This window comes from Corvus brachyrhynchos, unplaced genomic scaffold (assembly GCF_000691975.1).
Source record: "Corvus brachyrhynchos isolate BGI_N302 unplaced genomic scaffold, ASM69197v1 scaffold70, whole genome shotgun sequence".
In the NCBI taxonomy this organism is placed as follows: Eukaryota; Metazoa; Chordata; class Aves; order Passeriformes; family Corvidae; genus Corvus; species Corvus brachyrhynchos.
The window spans coordinates 5,979,889-5,998,873 of NW_008236217.1; the positions used below are offsets into that span (position 1 = coordinate 5,979,889).

Here is an 18,985-nt window from a genome sequence, read left to right on the forward strand (position 1 = left end):
AATATATCTCTATAAATATTTTTTTCTTTGTGGCTTAGAAACTCAATTCTGCAAATTTACTCAGTGTCTCTTTGAATTTTCTCCATTACTTGCATATTTAGCATTGAGAAAAGGTGTAATTGTTAGCTTCTAGAATAGTAAAACAAAGTGGTTATGTTTCTCTGTTTGCCTACATGGAAAGCTGTTATAAGATCATTAATATGTGGGGGGAGCCTAGGTGAATGTTCAGAGCTACAAGAAATATTTTTCATCAAAAGCAGCCTTGTGGATTATCATTCATATTGTTTGTTGTGTGTCCATTGCAAACTGTTCAGCAATGATGCTGTTACTGGCACTTCCAACTTGTGTATCAGACTATTGCAAGACTGTTCCTTATGTTTCAGAAAGTCCCCCTTCCAGATTCCAGTCACTTATTTTATATAGTATTTGCTTGAAATATCCTGTGAATAAAAAGCTTTGCTTCTTGCCCAGGAATTTGGCATTAAAGTTTAGCACTAAAAAACTAAGGATTTCCTTTTGTTGATTTCAGTTTAATTTTTCTTTTTCTTGTTAGAAACAAGCTGATAAACCATATAGGAAGAAGGGTATGTTTTGCAGGAACTCCCTTGCCACCACTACTGTGTAGTCCTCCACATGAACTACAGATGTGGAACATGCCTGGTAATTTTTTCAGTCTCCTAAATAAAAGCTTTTGCTAATGAAAATATCATAGACTGCAATGCCAACTCTTTTTGTCTGAAATCTGGGATTAGCAAAAAAAAAAATCGCACAAAAAAATCTTTATCACCTTTACGTTGTTTCCTGCTTTTTTTGCAAGGGTAGTTTAGATGTACTTTTTTTTAGGGTTCATAGTCCCTAAGAACCTAAGTTGTTACTTCAGGATGTCTCATGGCCCCTAGTATAGGAATTACTGCCTGCAGCACGTGTGGCAGGATATGTGCGGTGTCAGGTCTTCAGCTTCTGGAGTGAGCCTGGCATTTTAGCACAAGCTGTGGTTTACTCAGTTGAACTGTGTATCTGTAACTCAACTTTTGCAGCAAGGTGCTTCACCGCAGGGTTGAAACAGGCGTCTTGGAAAGGTAATGAGTCCCATTGATTCCATGAAACCCAAAAGGTGTAAGTTGTAGATAGGAAGGGACCCACAAGGACCATCGAGTCCGGTTCCTGGCCCTGCCCAGCACCATCCCCAAGAGGCACAGCACCATCCCTAAGAGCCACACCATGTGCCTGAGAGCATTGTCCAAATGCTTCTTGAGCTCTCTCAGGCTGGTGCTGTGACCACTGCCCTGGGGAGCCTGTTCCAGTGCCCAGCCGCCCTCTGGGTGAAGAACCTTTTCCTGATATCCAGCCTAAACCTCCTGTAACAGTTTCTGCTGTTCCCTCGGGTCCTGACTCTGGTCACCACAGAGAAGGGATCAGTGTCTTCCCCTCTGCTTCCCCTCATAAGGAAGCTGTAGACTGCAATAAGGTCTCCCTCAGTCCCCTTAGGTATCAGGGACTAAGAAAATGCATTACCAGATCCCCAGTTTTTGGATTTCAAACATTGCATTAAATAGGTTCAGCTTGACAATATAAATGGTGACATCACCTGGAATGGTTGGAGGATGAGCCTTCATTTTCTTCCTGTAGTTCATGTGGATATATTGTCAATCGAAGTTTTTAAGAGTTAAATCCATAAAATGTATCTAACTTTTTGGGGTTTGTGGCATTTTTTTGCTCCAAGCCTTTGTGTGGTTCTCTTAGTTCTTGTGCTGTTTTTTTTTTTTTGGTTTGTTTTTATTTTTTCACCTCTTAACTGTTAGGGATTTAAATGAAGATAAAGCTATTTTCAAATTTATTTGAAGAATGAAATGTCCTGGTAGTCACTTCAGGAGCACTGTCAGATATTAAGATTAGAAGAGCAGTAAGTGGCAGCAATGAGCCTGATGCACCTGAATAAATTATTGGTCTTCATCCTTTCCCTGTTTTCTAGGCAATCTGAAATGTGTGTGTTGGGTTTACTGATAGTATGGCCTATCTACACTTCATTTCTGAACATGGATGGAAAGAATTTTTACTCTTTTTTTGTGTTTGCATGCTTATGATTAGTTGCATGAATAGGTGTAACTAAAGGCATGATTGAAATGGGTATCTTCAGCTGTGTCCTACCAGCTATTCCTACTCTTAAATGCGCAGGCATTCAGGACTATGTCAAATATGATTTAAAATACTTAGCCATTGTTCAGTTACTGTTTTTGTCTGTTTCTTTAATGCATACATAAGGATAAAGTGTCAGACCTAACAAGGTAAGCTGCATCTTCTGAGCTTTGAGAAGTTCTGTCATCACAGCACCTGTATGTGAGCATGCGTGCAGCACTTTTTTATTAAACTAGATATAGTTTCTTCATTTGTAGAGATGTGAAATTGTTCTAAGCAGTAACAGATTTCCTTGGTTCATTGACCACTGCCTGAAAGAGAATTTTCTCAAGAGATAAGAAGAAATACCATATTCATTGGCTGGGAAAGGCCTATCATGTATATTTGGTTAATAAGACTTGATTAAAATACCTGTTGACTCGATAACAAGAGAGCAAATTTGCCTGTGACATCTAAACAAATAGGAAAGTTGGTTTTTAAAGTAATTTTATGTAAGCTGAAGCAACACTTCACTTAATAGGCCGGTTTAGAATAGAAAGTACATTTAATTGTAGTGACCGGGAGTAAACTGAAATTCATTGTTCTTACAGCATGGGTGGAGATGAGCTGAGGACATCTAACAAATCACTTCTGCTGAAAGGAGCCTTTCTGCCAGATACATGGCCCTGCCTCTTTCCTTACATCACCCCTGCTGCTTTTCTGACAGCTTGCAGAGCTGGCTTGGCTCCTTAGCAAGGTCATCAGAATAGAAGGAACACTTAATTCTGTTCTCTTGTCATGAGTTGTGTCAGGTAGCTCAGCTCATTATGTTCTGGAGTCACTCTGGAGAAGCAGGAAGTGAAATATTCCCTTTCAGCAAGTTATCCTAGTCTGGTGAGACAAGCTGTGTTGATCTGCCTACACCCTCACCCTGTAAGGAGCAGTAATTGCAGTTGTAATGCTTGCAGTGGATACTGGCATTAATATGTACAAGGGATCCTCTTAGTAACAGGAAAAGGTGGTAATGTCTATAGGAACCTACGGTGTTGCACAAATAGATTAATTCCTCTGCAGATTGCTAGGAGGTCCACTCATTCTTTTGATTTGGTACAATTCTGACTATTTTCAATTGTGTGGTAATAAGAAAATCTGTTTGAAAGTGAAGCAGCAATTGCTCGCATGCCAGGATATGCCTTTATGGATTTTGTCTTTTTTCTTTGTTTGTAAATATGTTTCCACGTGTTCCAAATTGATAATATAATTTTGTAATATGAAAGAATTAATACACAAGCGACTCTTAAGCAAGGTAGAATAATTATTTCCAGCTAAAAAATTATTTTGTTTGAAATTCAGGAGTTTGGTGGTAAAGAAAAAAAACGTTCTTTAGATTGTTCAAAACTGGGTTTGTAATGCCTCTTCTTCCTCTCTTCCTATTAAGGTCCTTGATGCCTCAACACTCAGCTTTGGTACTCGAGTCAGATGGTTTGGCATATGCTTTGTTGCTGGCATTTTGTGTTCTTTTCTTGTAAGTAAAGTTATTTTTTTCCTTGTGCTTTATTACTGTTCTACAGCTGAACCTCATTCATATTCCTACTTTCTATGTGATTCTGTGTTTGCTTTATCCTGTATTCTAAATTTTGTATGCATTTATTTAAGTGGACATTAAATGTATAATTGGCTGTTGATCTCTAAATTATGATTTTGGCTATTTTTCTTCCAACTACAGAAGAGAGCATTTTTATTGTAGCATAATACATTTTCTTACTAAAAGGCTTGAACACTGACAAAATATACCCTATTTTTTGTAATTTGTGTATTAGGAAAGAGGTGTGTACCCATTTTACTTTTATTCTCTCTAATAAAGGGATAAAAGAGGGGGGAAGCTTGAAAGGTTTTTAAAAGCTGAAGAAACCACATGTGTAGCATGTCACACTCAACAAATCAAGGTGATGACTGTGGTTGTGTGTTGACACTTGAAAAACCTGCTGCACTCCTGCTGGTTTTACAGTCAGCAAATCATTTGTTCATTCCTGAACTTTAGGGGCTGGGAGGAGTCTCCAGCCTGCAGTTAAGAGTTGAGATCTCTTAATTGCTTGGGTCTGTCAAAATCAGGCACAGGTAACTTGCACTAGAAAGCAGTTTTTCAGCTGCATGGAAATTCCCAGAAGAAGGTGAAAAAACATGGGGGAAGTCCTCCCTCTTTTCCTTCCTCCCCCTTATCTCTCCCCTTCCTGTCCTCCCTCTGTCTTTCTTCCTCTTTTCCTTTTACCACAGATTTCCACTGAAATTGCAATTGAGTAGAATGCAGTTGCTTTTTTGTTTGGTTGGGTTTTTTCAGGACAGTGTGCAGATCACAGTTTGTTTTGCTTCTAGTTGAGGCTCTATTTAGGCTCTGACAGGCTGAGAATGTTGGGTCTGTACAGCCTGTAGAACAGAAGGTTGTATGGAGACCTCATAGCAGCCTTCCAGTATCTAAAGGAGACCTACAGGGAAGCCCGGAAGGGGCTCTTCATCAGGAGCCGTAGTGATAGGACAAGGGATAACGGGTACAAATTGAAAACAGGAAAATTTAAGTTAGATATATGGAAGAAATTCTTTATTGTGAGGCAGTAGAACAGGTTGTCCAGAGAAGTTGTGGATGCCCCATCCCTGGTAATGTTCAAAGCCAGGCTGAATGGGGCTGTGAGCCGCCTGGTCTAGTGGGAGGTGCCCCTGCCCATGGCAGTGGCGGTTGGATCTAGGTGATCTTTGAGGTCCCTTCCAGTCCAAACCATGCTATGATTCCTTTTCTCCCTGATCATCATAGGTAGCTGTGATCAGCAGAAGGCTTTGGATTTTTTTAAGTTTAGCGGAGGGAAGAGATATCTGGAAGTAAGAGTTCTGAAATGTTTCTGTTCAGCCTCAGTGTGTATTTAGACTGCGAGTCCAAATGGTTGATTGGAGGAGAAAGGAGATGGTGAATATTAGTGCAGCTTTATGACATTTTATCTTGTGTGCAGAGGTGTAGGATGTACAGTGAGGCATTGTAACAAAAGCAAAAGTGTTGTGAATAGAATATGAACAGTAAAAAACATTGCCTAGTTGTAAAAATATCTGGAACTACAGTAAACCAACACATTGTCTGCCAGCAGGTGGCAATAGAAGTGTTCTGGGTAGTGACAGCTGCAACTCTGAGAGCAGTGTGCTCTGCTAGTATATGTCAGAATGATGCTCTTTGCAGTATGAGTTGTATTTATAGACTATAAAAATCTAAATAAATTGACTTAACTGATTGCAAACATACCAATAACCTGTCTTTTATAGGGAACAGCATTGCTATGGCTCCCAAAGGGGATCAAACTTTTTGCAGTGTTCTACACCCTGGGAAATATTGCTGCACTAGCCAGGTATGATTTCTTAGTTATTGTTATTAGAAAAGTACCCTCCTTTTCAGCTACATTTCCATTTGCTTTTATTTTAGAGTGCTGTCTATGTCGCATATAAACAACATTGTTTCATATTGAAATGCTAATAACAAAAACTTGTTTGTTTTACAGTTTTGTTGTATATCAGTTATCTTACACGCCTCTTTGCGGACACATCACAACTGCTATCTAAAGTATGAGTAACAAATTGCTAGCTGAATGTTTTTTACTTTTTACAGCTAAATCCTTCTGCCAGGTATGTAAGTACTTCAGCTTCAGGAGCAAACTGGTAGTCTGCCCACTGTGTGGATTCCTTGTTACTGGAAGGAGCTTTTTGTTTTTAACAGAGAGATCATCCTGTTTCCAAGAAAACTCTTTCAAAAAGGAAACGTTCAGGAAATCCTTGTTTTGACTGTAAGGCTGAAGGCAGAATCTAAAATTGGTTCGTAGTGTGTTTTTAAACTCTCTGTTTGGTTCTTTGAAGTGTTTCACATAACAGTCCTGAAATAATTTGCAGAAGAGGGCCTCTTAAAATTGAAAACTTTCCTTTCACAGTTTGAAAGACGCATAAGAAACAACTTAATGTCCATAAGGTATTTTCAGTTTCTGTTTGTCCTCCTCTTATTATCTTAGAGTAGTTGAGGCATGGTCATGGGACTCAAACCCCACGGAGTGTGGTCTTGACTTTCATGGACTCTATGACTTCACTCAAGTGACTTAATTCTTGAGTCAAAGTGTTGTTAATCTGTTGAAACTCAGGTAATGTGACGTAAGCGTTAGAGAAACATGAAAGTGTACTGCTTTTCCTCAACAAATTTGTTAGGAGACAATAATTTCTATACTGACATTGAGTCTCAGTTGTAGAACTATTCCATCTCATACTAAAACAAGACAAAAAGTTGATAGTGGAGATAGGCAAGGCTAAGTGTTTGCCTTTCTCTCCCTTATCTTACTCTTTATTCTTTGTTGTTGGTTTGGAGTAAGGTTTTTTGGTTGTTTTGTTTTTACCTGGTACTTTGAGTGTGTTTTCACTTCTTAAAATTAAATGAGCATTTTAGAAACTTACTACTAATCGAGTCTAATTGAGTTAAGAGGAAAGTTTTTACAGACTAGTATTTCTTTTAGGAGAATGCTAGAAAACTTTAGTCTGGACTCCAGCTAAGATTAGAAGAGAAAAGAGGCCCCTTTTTCCTTCAGTAGTCCTTTGAGATATAAACAACAGGCAAGTGTGTTCTAAGAACAGTAGGAGATGACAATGAAGTCCCAAATTGACAAGCAGATTTAAACTTTTCTAGGCTCATTTGCAAGTCTGTATTTAAACCAAAGATGCAAACTCTTACTAGCCTGTTCAGTCCCCTCTAGCTTGTTTTTACTGTCATTTTCTAACCATGCACATGAAAACAATGGTACTTACTTGATTATCCTCAGGGATGATGAGTGTATCTCCTACAGAATGTGGTGTGTCTAAAAGAATTATTCTGTTTAACTGGAGGGTGTCTAGAATTTTTTCCCAGCCTTTCTTTCTGCTCCCTATGGAATCTCTTCTCATCTCTGGAGAAACTCATGTGGTGTCGGTCTTCTCAATGCCAATCAGATTACAAACAATGCATTTTGCTTTCTGTATTTTTTCTGCTTATTTCCTGTGGCCTAAACTTAACTGCTTTTTACCACCATATTTTCTTCATCTGTATTCTTCTACTAGCTAACTGATATTTTCTCCTAGTTCTTCACAGCCCCTTTTTTTTTGTCTTAATTTAATTTTATGGCCCAGCAGACAAGATGAAAAAATACTGAGAAGAATTTAGTTTGGATTGCAGTTAATTCAAAACTTTTCCTATCGAATTGTGAAAACTTTTTTCCATTTAATATGGACATTTGGGGTTTGTCTACATAAGATTAAAAAAAATGAAGGAGATACATGTGCAAAGTTGCTGGTAGGAGAACATTTGGATGTGGAAGATAGAGCTCTATTTACTGCTTGGAATGTGGATTCCCATATTTCTTCTATCTTAGGAGGCTTATTATTGGTTTCAGGAGGAAACTCTATCAATCTGTTCCCTGCTTCATTTCATATAAAACTGAATGACTAGAAAAGGAGTTAAACTAGGTTTTCTGCTCTGTAGTAAAGCATTCAGACTACCACAAGATTACAGGCATTTTAACTCATTAAATTGTTGTGTTTTCTACAAAGCAGAATGACAAGGAAGAGACTCATCTCAAATATTTGAGCCAGAGAATTACTCCTGAGGTTGTGAAATCTTAGTTCAGATGGCATTTCTTTGCATGAGAAGGTACAGCGTGTGGTGGTGCTGATGGTTTCATTCTCCCTTCAAGTTAACTACTTAACTGCTACTGTAGTTAAGAGTAGAAAAAAGTAGGAAGATTAATACAAACTACTGAACTTTTTCCTGCCTTTTTGCTTGCTGAGTTTGACTAAAAGAGGTAGAGCTTCCCTGTAATCTTGATTGTAGCTACTTGCATTCTGCCCGAGTAAAAAAAAATCTATTGGGAAACAAGAATTTTATACAGCAGGTTGGTCTTTGTAATCTTGACATTATTTTGGCAAGTCAGTTGTTATAAATAACAGCTTCAACAAAAAATTCACTAGACTTCAACTTGATAACCCTCTTGCTATACTTATAGCAGAATGTTTTGTTTTGGTAATGTAAAAAGCTCTAACCACTATATTTGCTCCCATTATCTTTCCTCAAACCTTGGATATGATCTCATTTACTTCTGCAGTTGAGTTTTCTCATCTTTTTTTTTCTATGTATTTTGGTGCTTGCCATCTTAAAATAACAATCAAAACATCTTTAACTACCCACCCATCTCTAAATTCATGTAGAGCTACTTATAGTCATTGTTTAATCTCCTCCCATTTCGTGTCTCTTAATATGATTTAAATTTAACTGTAACTGCACTGCTTCCTTAATTGTCTTTATTTATAAATGGCATTCAGCACCATCAAACAAATTATTAGTGGAAATGTTTTTCTTCTTATTCAATGAAAGAGTTCATGAAAACTGATTTGCTTCTATGCTCTTCTGTTATTTCTTAAGTATATCCTTGTCACACTCTCTATCCTCTCTTATCTCAACCAATATAAGTGTTCTTGTATTTGCCTGTTACTTTTTTTTACTATGGTAATATTTTGGAAAGAATTTCGTGACCAAGGGTGACTCATAAACTGTTTCCAGGGCTAAATTCATGGAGTATTTCACCTTCTGTTCTAGTGAATCTCTGTTGCTAAGCACTGAAATATCTTTTTTTAAAGTCTTTGTAGTCATCTATCTGTTGGAAAACTGGTTAATTACCTACTGTCTTTTAGAAAGAGTTATTTGAAAGTGATTTACAATTTGTTTTGGTTTTTTTCTCCTATTAGTACATGTTTCCTGATGGGACCACTGAAGCAACTGAAAGCAATGTTTGATCCAAAACGATTAGTAGCTACAATTGTGATGTTGGTAAATATACTGGTTTTGTTTCCTTTTATTAAAAAAATGTATTTTCCATTAGCCTCAAAGCTAAATTTAATGCTTTTCTAAAGGGAGGTTACTTCTCAGTCTACCTCTTCATTCTGTTGAGAAATGACCATCAAATTGTTTAGCTTTGTATGTCACAAAGAGCATCTACCTCCTTTCTATGAATATGTGTGTTTTTGTTGTTTATGATTTTTAAATTAATCATTTGGAGTAAAATGTTCTTTACTAAATATTTCTTAGTAAATGCTAATACCAGGTTAATTATTTTTAATTTATTTTCTAAAATATTTTCTTGAAGAACAAGGTGAGAGATTTTTTAGCTACTGTGAAAAGTCAGTGGTCACTAATTGTAGCTTGACAGTTGTTTGTTGGCTGCAGCTTGGTCTGTAAAGGTCAGTGGTTCAGAATCTTCAAAGCAATGAAGAAAATTAATTTATTTCCCCAAAGTCTGGGAGGCCACATGTTCGGCTTTGAGATGCTCCATTGTGACATCCCTGGCTCCTTTACTTCCATGACCATCATTATTTCTTCCAGGAGGATGGAAAAAAACCTTCTCTCCAATATCAGAATTCCTATCCCAAAGGTCTATATTAGGTAGTTAAAACAACTTTGTCCCCTTGCTCCTTCTCTGTTTTATGCTTTTCTCTCTTGTTCCTACTGATTTGTTTCAACTTTTAATTTTGAAGTGTAGTTGGCTTTCCTATTCTCCCTATCATATAATTTGTTTTTCTAGTCGATTAGTGGGTAAGAATGTCTTCATAAATTCTTCTGGATGGCTGTCATATGGGGGTTGTATGTTCTTCCTCTAACACACCCACATTAAAAAAAAAGTTATAATCTTGTTTAAGAAGCTTACATTTGCCCATATCTTTTGGGGAAGTCACTTGGTCATTGCTTAGACTCCAAGTTTTGTTCAAGAGGTTTGTTTTGTGTTGTTTTAGTGGTGGTTTTTTTGTTGTTCTGTCATTATTTACAACTCATACCAAGTTACAAGTCCCAGGAAGTTAATGTTTTGTAGGCCTGAATTAAAATTGTGCAAGAATATCTCCAGTTCTCATAGAGTCTGTATTTGCTGAGCATGAATTCTCCAACAGTTTACAGCTGTGGGCTTTTTCCAGTGAAACTGAGAGCCTAAGCCAGACACTTAAAACAGCAGGCACAAAAATCATTTTGCTCTGATGATCCTGTCATCCACCATGCTCAGACATGGTGACAAAGAAAAGAACTCGCTTTGAAGGCTGTAAAAACAAGACACATCAGGGAAATGGAAAGAGAACAGAGCAGGGCAAACATCACAGACCTACCTGTGCAGACCAGGCTACCAACAAAGTTGGGAAAAGAGAGAATGAAAGGTTTCATCTAATGGTGAACATGAACATTGGATGAGAGCTAAGGCTTTTAGTATGGAAATTTCAGTAAAACAGAGAAGAACTGGAAAATTAAAAGTTTTGAAAACTTTGGATGAATTTGGCTGTTTTAATCCCCATCGTAACACAAAACTAGAATTGTAGGCAGTTGAGGAGTCACAAACATGTTTGGAAAATTTCCAAAGAGTCTGTTATTTTTATTCCTTTCAATAAAACACCAACAAATTTTTTTTCAAGCGAAAATTAACTTGTAGTTTTGTTCTGTTTTCTACTATGTGTAATGACAAATGGAAGAAGCCAGATAAGATTTAGTGGAAAAGTTCTAACTGATGGTTAAGCTTGCAAAATGGTGTGATTATTTGGCATAGTAAACCATATCTTAGTAATGTTCCATCCAAAGTGTTAAAGCACTTTGAACAAAGCTTCCTGTGAGCTTTTTCATTGTACCTGAGGCAGCTGCTCCGTAGCAGACTCTTCATTACTGTCAGAAGATGAAAAAGCACTGGCAGATGAGGCATAGCCTGTATTTGCCAGATACAGTAATTGAGAATGGTTGTTTTTAATAAGGGGTTGTTCCTAGCGGTGCACACATATTTCTTGTGAGAGACAGGTGTTACAAATACTAGGTTAAAATGATAGTATGTAGTGGAATAAGAGAGTAGCAGTTACCAGACTATTTGATTCCTTTCAATAAAGCTTTGTCATCTAAGCCCACCTCTTAACAGAACCAACACGTAAGGGTGCACACACCAGGCTATACTCCTTCTGATTCCTGAGGTCAACTCCTGACTTGTCTTTCTTCTAAGACTTGTCTCAGCCCTTCTGGCCGTGAATACACCACTTTACATGGAGTTCATCATATAGTCACTGTACAACAGCCTTTGGCTCTGCTTGTTTCATAAGTTAATTTTCAAATGCTGATTGCCCACCGAAAACATTGAATCAGTTACTGTACTTGCTTTGTTGTTTATTTGTAGTATTCATCCTTTTTTTTTTCTCTCCTCACCCCAGCTTTGCCTAATATTGACTCTGTGTGCTGTATTCTGGGTAAGTGAGAGTACTTTTCTCCTCTAAAAAGCAATCTAACTTCATTAGTACATTAATTGTATTGTAGCTTTAAGATACAGTTCAGTTGTGGAGGAAAGGTGAGCTCGTTGTGTGTGGTGATTTTGTTGTTGGCTGTGGTTGAGCTTAGGTGGAGCGATGAGCCTGCTGGCTGTAAAGCAAGTGCATCCTTCCACCTGCATGTGATGTAGATCAGTATGCAAAATCTAGAGCATCAGGTTCAGTCTGCAGACCTCTAGAATAAAAACTAAAGAAAAGCAAGTTAAAATACTGTTTCAGTGGTGCATACTTTTGTCAGAAAATATCAGAGAGTGTGTAGTCATCTTTAGAAGCCATGGATACAGAGTATTAAGCTGGTTAAGACAACGGAAAAAACCCAGAAGTATCTTCAAGCATCTTGGTTGAAAACTGTCTGTAGTTACATTCTGTAGAAGTAATTATGTCACTGGAATGAACTTCCATATTTGCAGAAGTACAGTGATGTGAGTGAGTGTTAACACTGGTGTTGTTAGGTGTTTTCAAAGCTAGAAAAGGTTTTCATAGCATGATGCTAATGGAGTGATGGATAAAATTAATGGAGAGTTGTTGGGAAAGAAATAACAAATTCAGAGAAGGAAATGTAGGCAATGTCAGTTAACTCAATTTTTGATTTAACAGACTGTGCCAATTGTTTACAGTATAGACTGGGGTGGTGCAAAATGAACTAACTTGCAGTATTTGCTTTATTTTTACTTAGTGGAACAAAAAAGGTTTGGCGATGTTATTCTGCATATTGCAGTTCTTGGCAATGACCTGGTAAGATTCTTAAAATTCCTTTTAATTTCTTCTCTCTGCCCCTACACCCGCATGATTATAAACCTATATATATATGATTCACATATAAGTGTGCCCAAATGCTAGCCTCAATCTGTTTTTCTCAGCTAGGTTGTGTAACTCCAGCAAAATCTATATTCAATCGTCTTGCAAAAATGGTAATTTGAAGTATATTCTGCAATGTGTGAACTTATCTGAAGCCATACGAAAGGAATATATATGCAAAAAAATTTTCATGCTTTTTCTGTGTTGTGAAAGTAACAGTATAATCTCCTCTTTTTTGAATTCTAACTAATTTTTCATTTTTGAAGTGAAAGAAACTAAAAAACATTTTCCTAGGGTACGTCCTGCCCTGGGAATATACAGTGGCACTGGGTAAAGAGTGGGTGGATGTGAGAGGGTGAATTTAGTGCAGCAGGTACTGTGATGACCATGAGTGTGCTCAGGGGCTGGGTTTGGCAGTGTGTGGGTGCAGTCAGGTGAATGCTTGCAAGCCTGGCAGAAGTTCTGGAAGTTACTGCTTTCTCCTCAGAGATACACGCTTTGTGTCCTTGTCTCAGGTGAATTACTTGGTGCTAGCTCTCAGGCAACCCAAGGTGACCACAGTTCTTGTTTGACCTTGCCCTGAATACACAGTCTATACTGCACGTGGGTCTGAGGACAAGGAACTATTTGTTTAGGACAGGGACTGCTGGGCATGGTGCTAGAGAGAGGGAAGACCGCTAGCTCAGACTGTGCTGCACGTGTTTGCAGCAGACAGTTCACATTTGTTAAAGAGTCCTAGGGTTTGATCAGGCTGGGCATGAGAACAGAACACTGCCTGGAGGCTTGTGAGAAGCAGTTTTCAGAGAATAATAGATTTGTCAGCTGTCTGAGTGTCAGAATTGTGGAATATTATTTAAACTATAGCATGTATCTGTATTTAGTTACATATATAATATGATTAGATGTATGTTTGCGTAGTAATTTAGATTGTCTTTTAAACTGGAAAAATAAATCTCTGTTCCTTTTGGATTTGGCAATATTAAGTCAGGGGTTTTTTTTTTAAGTTCATGTGCAATAGAAGTTATGAACTACATAAAAAAAAGAGAAGAAAACCCAACCAAACAAGGAAAAAGTAAACTACCAAGTCCTTGTCAATATGTTTAGTTCTTGTCCAAACATGTCATCTTTTCTCAGATAAGCATTAAATTGAATAGGTAACCTTGTTTAAAATTTTGTTACAACAGATTGCTTTTATTAATGCTGGGCTAAAGTGAAATAATTTGGTTCTAGGAGAGACTTGAACGCTCTGCAAATATACTTTTTTTCCTCTTTTTTTCAGGTATAGTCTGTCTTATATTCCTTTTGCAAGGTGAGTCTGCATAATAATTTCCATCTTAACAAAAGTCAGCTACCTTTATGCTGGCGGGAGGGGAAATACTTTATGTGTCTGGAAAAATATAACATCCTCCCTTTCTTTTAATTTTTAGAAAATGGCATAGCTGAACTTAAAAGTCATGCTTAATATAAGTTTTAAATAGAAGTACAATACATAGTAATTCTGTGTAATAAATTTTTCTCTAGTTTCCATCACTGGAAATATATCAAAGTTTTGTTTAAATTCTTCAATGATTTAGCAATATAGTGATGCAATAGTGACTTTTCTGTAACTAAAATTAAAGGTAGCTTATGGATCTGAGGTCCTAATTAAAAGCAAACAAACAACATAGTGGCAGCTTCTGTTCCTATTTCCGAATTCCTCCATCATTTTTAGAAGGGGCAAAAGCAATGCTTTGTCTTTATTTTCATTCTGGCAAGCTTCTCTCTTCCCTTTCATTCTTGTGTGTACAAAAAGCGAATGAAAGCAGACCAAACACATAGTGAAAACACATGCAAGTAATCAAATGTAAAAATCTGTTTTTTCTGTGATTCATGTAAAATGCTGTTTGGTCTTTCCAGAAGTGTTTTTTTTTGTTTTGTTTTTTTTTTTTTTTTTTTTTTTTTTTAAACAATTTTTTTTTTTTTTTTTTTTTTTTTTTTTTTTTTTTTTTTTTTTTTTTTTTTTTTTTTTTTTTTTTTTTTTTTTTTTTTTTTTTTGAAAGAATTAAGCACTTCAATATAGTGAGGTTTTCTGTAGTAGAAGTGTGGGGAAAAAGAATTCAAAGTAATGTCTACCTGTTTCAGCTGGTATTTTCCTGTAGCATTGCCAAAACACCTGTACTGTGTTTTTTTAAAGCTTCAGATTTCATCTAGGAAGGATTTTTTTCAAAGATAGTAGTTGATAATTACAGTGAATCAAAGAACTGAACTCAGGCTTCAAACCGTCATTTTGCTATTTCTGACAACTCAAGCTGACCCAGTCAAAAGTAGTATTCTGAATTCTTGTGGCCAGGAGACAGTCTCAGTAGGTTCATTCCTTTTTTTTTCTCTTTTATTTTAATGGTCTGCTCTGTAGAGAAAGCACATTGAGCTTCTGGTCTCTCTGACATTTTCTTCCCTACCAACAGTACTTCTAAGTTCTGGGGAGAAAAACATGAGGTTATATGCACCAGTTAATTTCTTTGGGTTTATCTATCTATTAGATTTTAAGAGCCAAAGAACTGAATTTTATATAGACTGGTTTTGGTAACACTGTGATTTCTTTAGGGATTACTGAGTTATTTGCTTATGTGGAGTGGTATCATAAATATGTTGTATAGGCTGCCTTTCTTATGGGAACAGTGATTTAAACCGTGCTGAGTGCCAGAGAATAGTATTATGTCATTGTTTGAAGTATGCATTTCTCTTGATTTCAAAAAATTACCACTCCTTGGTTTAACTCCATTCATGGTTTGCTCTTCAGAACAATTTACTTGTTCGTGGGTTTATTGGGGTGGAGGTTGTTGGTTTCTGTTTGTTTTCTTTAGTTAATGGTAGCTCTCCAGTTGGCGTGGCAACAAAAAGCCCCACCAAACCAGACCCAAATGAAAACAACAACAAATGCAACAAAACCAAAATGCATACAGCTTAGTGACTTTAAGGAGTGATGATAGTATGTTTCTTCTTTTTTTGAAACTGACTAGCAACAGAATACAAATTCCACTCCTTAGTAAGTTGTTACTTTTCTGGGAAAAGTTAAAATAAAGGAGACTAAAGTGAGTGATCTGAGTGTAACAATCAGAGAACAGAAAACAGTTTATTGTTGATTGAAAAAAAAGAACCCTCCAGATCTTCCAAACCTTAGGGCTGAATCATCTCTCTCCATCCTGCACTGTCAGTGCACACTTTAACCCTTCAGCCTGTGCTTTATCCAACTCCGATGTGGCTTGGAGTCCTGGCAGCTGTGCCTTGCTGTGGATTGGGCGCTCCTCAGCTGTGCCCTTGCTGGGCAGCCCTTGCGCAGTCGGGCTCTGCCCTTTGCTCAGCCTCCCACGTGCTGCAGAGCAGTTCCCAGCACTGTGTCTGCATTTCAGCATGGGCTGCAATGCAAACAGCCTGGAAGAACCTCGGTACAGACCGGGCTGGAGCCTGGGCTTTAGCTGGTTTGGTAGAGCCACTCACACACAGATCCTGCATGTGATAAACTATTGCTATCTGTCTTTAGTTTCTGCCATGTTTATAATTGTAAATAGTTAATGGTTTAGATGCATAGAAACAAAATAACAAATATCCTCACTGACTTTTTTTTTCCTTTTTTCTTTTTTAAAGGGATGCTGTGATTAAATGCTTCTCATCCTGTCTAGGGTAAATTAAAACCCGGAACCACTATCCGCTTTAAAAGGCAACTTTTTTCCTCTGTAAATTTTGCTCAGAGAACTCTACTTTTCCACTTCTGAAATACCCAGTAGCAATTTAGTATTTTCCTTGCCTTTTGCACTTGGGAGATTAAATAGTTTTTACTAGAAACAGATTTTAACATAAATTTCAAGAATTATTTGTGTTTACCCTGGAACTTCCAGGCTTTTTTTTTTTTTAACAAAAAAGTACATTTAAATACTTTATGCAGAGTAGTCGTAACACTACTTTGTATCCAGTAACGGTTTATTCCCCAGTGGAGGTAAGTCACCAAGGTCTGGGTATGCATAAAGATTTCATTTATAGTTCTGTCTAAAATTTGCAATGTGCCATTGATGTTTGTATGTTATCCATTGTATGCTTTTCCAAAGAGAGCGTTTTATAAACGTTGTAAAGATTTGGAAAGTTGTAATTAACTGCTCCTTTGAAATGCCTATACATGTGCCTTATGGAAAGAACTTAATGAGAATGTGAAAGGTATGTTTAAAACCTGTTGGATTTTATTAAAAAGTTGTATTTTAAATGATTTAAAAAAAAAAAAAACTTTCATACCTAAATACTTTTTACTAAAAGAACTTATGGCTAATGTATAAATGAGACTTTTGAAATAAATTCATTTTAAAAGTGCCTAATACATTTTTATTTAGGAATCGGCTATAGAGAGCTGAAAATTTCAGCATTACACTTGAATAAATATGAAAGCATAAAAAGGGGGATATGTATATTACTATATCCAAATTTGCTGCATAGATTTGCAGAAGTGACTTTAAAGGTTCTTTGTTTTTAGTATTTAGACAAACTGTTCATTCTGACTTACTCTGGTAATAGATTGAAGTGAAGTACTCTAACGCTTTGTCTGGCTTCAGTAAGAGGTTCTCATTTCTAATTTTTTCAACTAAGAACTATCCAGTTATTCTGGAGCAAAGTTAAATCTTTAATGTTTGATGGTTGATATTATATTGCAGGAGGGGTTTTTTTTTGCACAGGATGGATGTGCTTAATTATGTATGTTCAAAACTGAGTTGGTTTGGATTTTTTTTTCTGTTAATCCACAAATATAGAAGAAGGAATGGCTTTGAGAGACGTGATCTGCAGTGTCAGGAAGGGGAAAACCCCAGTCTTTTTAGTATTCAGGGTTCAGGCTAAAGAGACAAATTGAGGTACAGTATGTTCCTGTTCAATCTCAGTGTATGTTGCAAAACATAGCAACCACTTTTGAGGAAGCTGTGTACAGGGTGATTGCATTATTTTGCAGCTAGACTTCCAACTAAGCCACACCTTTTAACTAATTAGTAACAATAAATTGCCAGGGAGGCATTGTCCCTCCTGGTCATAGGGGGCCAGGTAGTCCTGGCCCCACAGCAGGCTCTTGGGCTCACTAATGCTGTGGGATGTAGTGACGGCTGTTCCAGCTCTGCCCACAGCCCTTGAGTGCTGGGGCACCCTTGGGTGAAATTTTAGTTCCTTTTAGTTTTCAGCTTGCTTTGAAGATGAAGTAGGATGTGCTTAGGCGGTGGTGGATGTTGTCCTGAAAGTGACTGCCCCTTCCGTATTTGCTGTTGCTGATCTCAGCTGATCGTGGGGAGATCCCATACCACTGGTGCTTCAGGGCCAGGCCTTCGTTTGCTCCAGAGCTGGTTTTGCCCATCTGGTGGTACACAATCACCTTCACTGTAGTCTTTAATTAGAATGGCATTGGTTATTCAAAATTTTTTAATTTATTTATCCACTATGGTAAATGATGAAGTTACCAATCATCTGTTAACACTTAGGTCACCAGGAGAGAATGGGTTGAAGAGCCAAAAGTTCCATGTACTGGTATGCTTTTATATGCACTTTAGTCTGTTATGCCAGACCATGTGCCTTCTTATTTGGTTTTTTTCTCTCCTGAACATTTAAGGATTTACTTCCTCCATCGATACAGAGCACACAGTCTTGTGTTGTTTTGTCTGTATCTTTTGTTCCTTCACATCCTGTCTTTGTTTACTGTGTCTCAGTATTCCAAGAGCTCACAGCTGGGGAATCTTCACAGTACAGTAGTAATACCCATTATGGTAGTGTGGAACGATAGGTGTGAAAATCTCAGACCCTGTGGATTGCATACATGCTACCCATCTTTTGATAAAGTTTTGGTATCCTAGTTAAAACAGTACTTTGAAGTAAATGCTGCAGGAATTCTATGCTGTGGCTTCTAAGACTAAATTTTGGAGTGGTGGTAATAATCTTGGATCCATTGGAAATATATGTTTACTTATTACTGCTCTGTGAAACCTCTCCAAACCTCTGTTGTTGGCTAGGGTACTTGAAAAGGTAGGAAATTGTTGCCTCGTACATCACAAAAAACTAAACCCCAAACAAACAAAACACAAACCCCCTAAAATAAAACAAAAAACCCAAACAAAAACCCAACGGGGGATGTGCTTTACCTCTGTCACAGAAGGCATTGAGGCTAGAAAGATCTCTGGATAATGCTCTTCATTACCAAGCCAGGCACCGCTTGTCCACAAAGTCTGAGTCGGCCCTAGGTCTGACTGTGTCTGTCTCTTGTCCTGTCTGCCTGCCCTTATTCACGATATTTCAAGGAATCAAGGAGCTCAAGGTATCATTCATGTTTTTAAGATGGCAAGAGAATTTAACACAATTTTAAAATACTGCCTTTTCACGCTTGGACGCTTGAAGACTTCGAGATGAATTTAGAGCCTGTTTGCCCTCGGGGCGTAAGCCCCGCCATATCCGTCTTTACTTCGGCTCTGCTTTGGGCTGGGCGGGAGAGGACCGGGAAAAGGCGCCGGAGTAGCGCCGCATCGCGCCCGACCAGTGCGGCTCATTCGGGAGGGCGGCCGTCCCGGCACGACCCCCGTCCCCGCCCGCATGCCCACCCCGCGCTGGGGAAGGGTGTTCCCGGGGCGGGCGAAGGGCGGGAAGGGGGACGGGTTAGCGAGAGAGAAAATCGGCGGCTGTCGGCGCGGAGCGAGCTCGCATT

At 37.9% G+C, this 18,985-nt stretch overlaps 1 protein-coding gene across 2 annotated transcripts; it reads left to right on the forward strand.

Annotated features, from left to right (window-relative positions):
* The first annotated feature begins 618 nt into the window (after positions 1-618).
* SFT2D1 (SFT2 domain containing 1) lies at positions 619-16,629 on the forward strand. 2 transcript variants are annotated; one of them, XM_008643317.2, is made up of 8 exons: positions 619-660; positions 3,554-3,640; positions 5,419-5,501; positions 8,902-8,983; positions 11,380-11,415; positions 12,170-12,228; positions 13,571-13,600; positions 15,916-16,629. In XM_008643317.2, exons 1-8 carry the CDS (start codon positions 634-636, stop codon positions 15,953-15,955), a joined length of 444 nt encoding a protein of 147 aa, XP_008641539.2. In that variant the 5' UTR covers positions 619-633; the 3' UTR covers positions 15,956-16,629. The 2 variants fall into 2 exon arrangements, 1 of the variants encoding a protein (XP_008641539.2); XR_001865762.1 differs by lacking the exon at positions 619-660 and adding an exon at positions 2,217-2,285.
* Positions 16,630-18,985: the final 2,356 nt, after the last annotated feature.